Source organism: Perca flavescens, chromosome 7 (assembly GCF_004354835.1).
Source record: "Perca flavescens isolate YP-PL-M2 chromosome 7, PFLA_1.0, whole genome shotgun sequence".
In the NCBI taxonomy this organism is placed as follows: Eukaryota; Metazoa; Chordata; class Actinopteri; order Perciformes; family Percidae; genus Perca; species Perca flavescens.
Window position 1 is genome coordinate 14,590,909 of NC_041337.1, and position 6,363 is coordinate 14,597,271.

General features: G+C 39.1%; 1 protein-coding gene across 1 annotated transcript; it reads left to right on the top strand.

Moving 5' to 3' along the window:
• Window positions 1-716: 716 nt before the first annotated feature.
• trh (thyrotropin-releasing hormone) lies at window positions 717-2,483 on the top strand. The gene is made up of 3 exons (XM_028583959.1): window positions 717-798; window positions 1,218-1,425; window positions 1,864-2,483. The coding sequence occupies exons 2-3, from the start codon at window positions 1,236-1,238 to the stop codon at window positions 2,481-2,483; spliced, it is 810 nt and encodes a 269-aa protein (XP_028439760.1). The 5' UTR covers window positions 717-798; window positions 1,218-1,235.
• The last annotated feature ends 3,880 nt before the right edge of the window (window positions 2,484-6,363 follow it).

Genomic DNA, 6,363 nt, shown 5'->3' on the forward strand with positions numbered 1-6,363 from the left:
ATATTTTAAAAAAAAAACTGAATAAATGAAACATTTATCCACCAAAATGAAAGATAATTCAATGTAAAAGAGAAAATGGATTAATATGAATAAATGACTTGTGTGGTCTTAAACAAGGGTCTTCAACGTGTTTTAAGCCAAGGACCCCTTAACTAAGAGAGAGACGAAACAGACAAATACATGTGGCACAGTGAATCCTTAGGATAAACCATGTCTGTGGATGGCTACCTTAGTGATTTCTTTACCTATAGGCCAGTATCATCAATGTGTTTATTTTCACAAATAGGCTCATTTATATTTGCTAATAATATGTTGAATTCACGTTAAGAAATTTTATTTTTTGAAAAGACTTTAAAAAAAACAATAATTTGGTGGCCCTCCTGCAGTAACTCTGAGGACCCCCTAGGGCGCATGTTAAAGATCTCTGGTCTAAAATACACAATTTAAGCATGAATTCATATTATCCAGTCATCCTGTAGTGCTTGCTGTCTATCTCATACTCTAGCTTTTATTTGTTTTTCAAATGAAAAACTGGGCAGCGGTCCCTATTGGGCGATCATTCGCCACATCCAGTTGCGCACGACTTGGTGACATCAGTGGGGTCGAGGGATCCCGAAAAATGACTCCAGCGTTGGTGTGACGACAGTGACCGGTAAGTATAAATGCTGAGACGGGAAGTTATCTGCTCATACCTCCAGACTGGCCTTTCCGGCTCACCAACCGCTGAGGCTGAGAGCAACTATCATCACTGTGCGCTCAACAGACGTTGGGAAAGAGGAGACTTTGGATACTTCCCAGGTAAGTCTGGCGCACCTCAGTAGAAACCCTTATAGTAAATATGTCTATCTTTTGGGTTGATGGCTCTGTTTCTGGGTGGGTCACATTTATTGTGTTATTCGAATTTTATTTCGACTTTTCGTTTTTAGACAGCGTGAGGTTCAGTTTACATCTATTTGTTCTGTAAAACAAGTTTAAAATGCTTTAGTAATTATTAAATACATTACTCCATTTGTTTCTATGCAGGTTGACTTGTTTAAGGATTTTATAAGAACTTGTCACTGGTCAGAATTGCAATTTTGCACTGGACCAATTTTCTCCTCCGATTGTTTAACACCTCTTCTCAGAAGAAAACAATTTTAAGCCATGTTTAGAGAGATCACCTTGCCCCCCTGGAATCTAATCTGTTATATATTATGTCCCATCTCTTTCTTCATCAGACGACCAACTAAATTACAATGAAGACGGCATGTCTGCTCATCTTGGCTTCCCTCGTGCTCTGCAACTTGACTGTATCTGGAGGACAGGGCATCCCCGCTGAGGACGAGACGGACGGAAGGACCATAGACGACATCATACTACAGAGAGCAGAAAGTATCCTGTTACGGTCCATTCTCAAAAAGATGCAGGATGAAGACGGCAGAAACGGTGCGTAAATGTTTGATCAATTTTACAGGCAACGACTGATTTGATCCAAAATAGTGCCAAACAGTATTTAAAAAAAGGTTTTATGGTTTTAAACCTGCTATCAAATTTAATGTCTCATGTTTAAAACTAAAAGTCTTTAACTAAAGTTCTAAGTAATGTTCCAAGTCGTGTTGAGTTTTACGCGTACTTTTGGATTTGTTTTCTGCAAAATAATTATAATCATCAAAAAAATAATGAAAAATCGAATGAAACATGAAAATGGCATATCATCTTTTTCCAATTTGATATGATTCAAGTAAGATAGACCACCAGCATTCGTTTGTGCGCAATTTACGCACGACATAGACAAGCTGGGGAAACACATTTTTGCAGTAAAGGAATATTAAACTAGACTTTAGGCTACTTGGAGTAACCTAAATAATGTTTTCCTTTCTCCAGAGGGATCTTCCTCTCAGGCAGAATGGGTGACAAAACGACAGCATCCTGGTAAGAGGTACAGCGAGGATTTTGAGAAGCGCCAGCATCCGGGGAGGAGAGAAGAAGACGAGGATGAGCAGTACTTGGATGTTCAAAGGAGACAGCACCCGGGTAAACGCGAAGATGAAATGCACTCGTTCATGGAGCTCCAGAAAAGGCAGCACCCGGGAAAGCGCTTCACGACGGGACAGATTTCCGAAAACCCCGTAATGCTCCTGAGCGAACTTTCAAAACGACAGCATCCGGGAAAGCGCTACCTGGTGCTGCACAGCAAACGCCAGCACCCAGGTAAGCGTCATCCCGAGGATGAGGACGACGATGGGGAGTGGGATGCGGATGCGGATGGAGACGAAGACCTCGTTGAGTTGGAAAAGCGTCAGCACCCCGGAAAACGCTTTTGGGATAACTCCAATCCGGATTTAGGCACAAACAGTCCGTGTGATGTATTGGACCATACGAGCTGCAGAAAGACGAGTTTGCTGCTCGACTTTTTAGACAACATCAACAAGAGTCATGTCGACGAGAAGAGACAACACCCGGGTAAAAGGTTTGCACCCGAGGATGATTTAGTGGAAGAGTAGATTAAACCCAAGTCTGGTGTGCGTTTACTGCTGTATTATTGTAAACAAATAAATATGTGACCATAATGAATTATTAAAAATGAAAAAAATAATTTACATCATTTAAACGTTTGTGCCACCGTTTTTCTTTGGCCAACGGTTACTGTATAATCATTGCAAAGCATTTATCTGCTGCTTGTTTCTTTGGAAAGCTTCTGCGTAATTGTCCTCCAAACTGACTATCGCTGTATGATTTTCATTAGAGTGCGTTCCCTATGTTGAACTTTATTAACGAGTTATTATTAGAATGATTTAGTATTTATTCCGTTAATTAGGCTACTTATGTTAAAAACCAAGTCAAAGAATGAAAGCATTAGTCTACTGGCTTTTGCGATGTTGCCTCTGTGAGGCAACACACGCTTGTCAGTACAGTACATGCTTTGATCAATGAAAGTGGCTAAGTTTACAGCTTTGCAAAATGAAATCCCTTCATTGATTGATTTGTGTTTCATTCTTTTCTACTTATGTAAAATATAATGAATATAACGCAGCAAATAAAATGTGCCATTGATTATTTTTCAACATATTATTGCATGGATTAAGTTTATTTAACTTAATGTTGTAAATTAAAAGCTACTTTTGCCTTAACGTCAATCACCAGTATTTTTGTTGGACAATAAAACGCATTGGTAAAAATGTATGGTTTGCTTTAGTTGCAGTAATTCATGCCTTAGAGCACTATTAAACACTATTAAACTGTTTATCCAACCCAACAGGTCTAATTAGTGTGTAGTCCAACAAAACAGTCCCTCTGTGTTAGCCTAATCTAGAATGATTAATGCAATTCAATAGCAGACATAATGTTAGGTATATCCTCTTCTCACTTTAATAGGGCTTATTCCAACAGAGCAGCTGCACAGGCCTGATCGATTTGCAAATTATTTGTCAAGCATATGGGTTAGAACTGGAGATTTAATAGAGAACCTCCACTGAAGCGCACACACAACTTTCAGCTCCAGCGGTAATGCTTCAGTGGATCGACAAAACATTACAAGCAGGAAAACAATGCACATTATCTGATATACAGGATGAACAATTGCAGATGCACAAACATTCCAATTCTTTATGTTTAGGCCATACATAAAGTCTTTAAAAAGTACACAAGCCTATCTGTGAATGTGAAAGTAATAGGCTATGCACACACCCCAGCACACACACTTAAATTATTCTGTGGATAGTGTAGTTTAGTGGTTTCCAACATGTTTGGTTTGTGAGCCCTCAAAAAAAGTCTACTTGTGACCGCTCATCATCAATTACGTCCTTTGTGGATGTTGTTGAAATGATTTTTTTCATTTGAAGGATTTTGATACTCCTGAAAAAGGTTAAACTATCCAGGATTTTACAATACAAAAGCAAAAATGGGAGACAATGATTTACATTATACATTTTACGTACCAGAAATACTTTTTTATTCTTATACATTTAATCATCTTTAGATTTATGGTCCGGACCCCCAAGACTGAGAAATGCTGAGATAGTCCAACCAATTAATTGACTGACTAACCAGGGGGCCTCTGGGCATAATGAGCTTTGGGCCCCCATGGACTTCATGGCTCATGCACATGCCATAGCCTACTATACCTGGCACCTTCATTGTGTTAGATCTATATACAGTCCATAACACTATAAACGGAAATATTCAAAAAGTCTTGAAACTAGATTTTCACAGGGACACTCTCCACTCTCCCACTGCCTCAGGGGTTAATAATGCAGGCATCTACTTTAGTCTCTTATCATTTCAGGTCATTTTGTAGAGCATATTCCTGAACAAATTTGCAATTAATTAAATTGTCCCAAACCAACTGACACACATTGAACCTGAGGCCCCCTGTGACTGTCTGTTTCCCGCTTTGCACACCAACCTTAGCCTATACAGCAAGCACGCTAGTAGGCCTACTGTGAGATTCCCAGTAATCATGTTGGGGTAAATTGTGGGGGGAATCATGAGTATGGAAAATGTGTGGAGACTCACAGCACCGCCTACAGTTGAGATGGGATATTAAAACAGGAAGTAGAAATACAGAAGATTTTTTTTTATTACTGACAAAAAAACATACAAAACTCTGGTAGGGGAAAGAGAATATACATGCATAGATACAATACAAATGTTGCCAATGTACAAGAAAGATAGCCTGGGTAAACCCTGACGGACTTCCGGCAAATTTGAGATTTGCTCTGGTTGACACCAGACCCTCTCTCAGTTAGAGTGGGTCTGGTGTCAACCAGGCTACAAGAAAGAATTACCTAAGCAAAAAAAAAGGGGGGGGAGGAGCTATAGGCTACTTAGAAATACACAAGTCAAAAGCAAAAAGGCTAGAGAAAATAAAATTAACATTTAGAGCGGCACACAAGGGGAGATTGATCAAAACAGTAGTTTCCAACATATGTTACAACACATTTTTTTTGCAATTTTACGAAAAACAGGAGAGTGGACAGAATTGGATACTGACTAATACCTCTTTGCTAATACGCTGAGGCAGCGAAAAAGGTGCAAGTTATGGGTGAAAGAGCACATCCGGGTCAAATCGGAATGTACAGTAGCCTAATATCGTGAAAAGACTTTAATTCCCACAATTAACTTCGGGTAGGGGGCTCAATGAAGCTCTCTTAGATGAAGGAGAGTTGGTATGTCTGAAATATGATCATTTACTTGCATACAAGAGAGCCCAGGCAGTAGTGGAAAGAACAATAAGATAAGCAAAGAGAGTTGGACAGTGAAACTGGGAGAAGTGTGGAGTATGATTAAGAGGATAGGCAGTAACAGAAGGGAGTACCAGTAGGCCACTCAGTTTTAGATTATGAAGCAGAAGCAGAAGTAGTAAGTAAGATACAGACAGGGATGAATCTGAAATGATGGTGAAAGCATTTGTTCAGATAGCCTATAGTTCAGTATATCTGACTGAATAAGGAAGGGAAGGAGAGGAGAAATATCAGAGAGAGAGACGACGTCCAGGAGCATTGCAAAGGAGTAGCCCTCGGTTATTAACCAATCAATTTTCCTTTCAGTTTAGAATAAATAAAAATAGCTATTTATCAGATAATAGCCTACATACATATCCAGCGAAAGTTCAAATATGTCCTGTAATGTTGAGAGATCTTGATGGGGCTTTTACGGTAACTTTTTGTTCTCTGTAACATGGTGATTAGAGGAATGAAGGCTGCCAAAAGCATGGAATGAGGCTATAATAATTGGGGTCACCTCTATGTTCCCAGGGTCCTCACTGTAAGAGATTTGTAAGGGCTATCGTCTCGTTGCAGTTCAAATTGCAAAAGAACGAAGGGAGATGGGCATTAATGCCATTTGAATAAAAGTCCAGTCAGCCACTGTTGAAATATCAATGTAGCCTATAATGTCAATACAATTTTTGCTGGCAAAATTTGCTTAGGTTAGTTAGATCAGTAGGCTATACTCATATGTGGGTGATTTAAACATAACTGACCCAGGGAAACACACATTGAACATTTGACCTAGGAAAAAAAACATTGCTAAGAATGTACACTCTTTGTAAGGTATCCTTAATGTGTCATATTACAGGTCCTATATTGTAAAACATTAGATTTCCATGTTTTTTTATTATAAAGCAGGTCGAGGTGCTATATTATACTGTGATGTTACCAAAATACAAGTATGAACCTGAAAATGACTATGGGACATTTAAGAGGATGAGCTGGGGAACATAGAATTCAGGTAGATATACTCCCTAATAATTCCTATAGGATTAATAGGTAGGATTTAATCTCTGGTCCACATTCTGAAGCAGAATATGGCCCAACCACTGTTAAAAAAAGAAGATTTTTTGTGATAGGGCTTCTACATTGAGGCCCACATTTGGTGTGAGTT

What these genes read in the sequence shown, in the direction of transcription:
- trh (XM_028583959.1), top strand. Translation starts at nt 1,236, where the DNA reads ATGAAGACGGCATGTCTGCTCATCTTGGCTTCCCTCGTGCTCTGCAAC. An exon ending in GGATGAAGACGGCAGAAACG is followed by an intron (nt 1,426 to 1,863) that starts GTGCGTAAATGT and finishes TCCTTTCTCCAG; the next exon opens with AGGGATCTTCCTCTCAGGCA.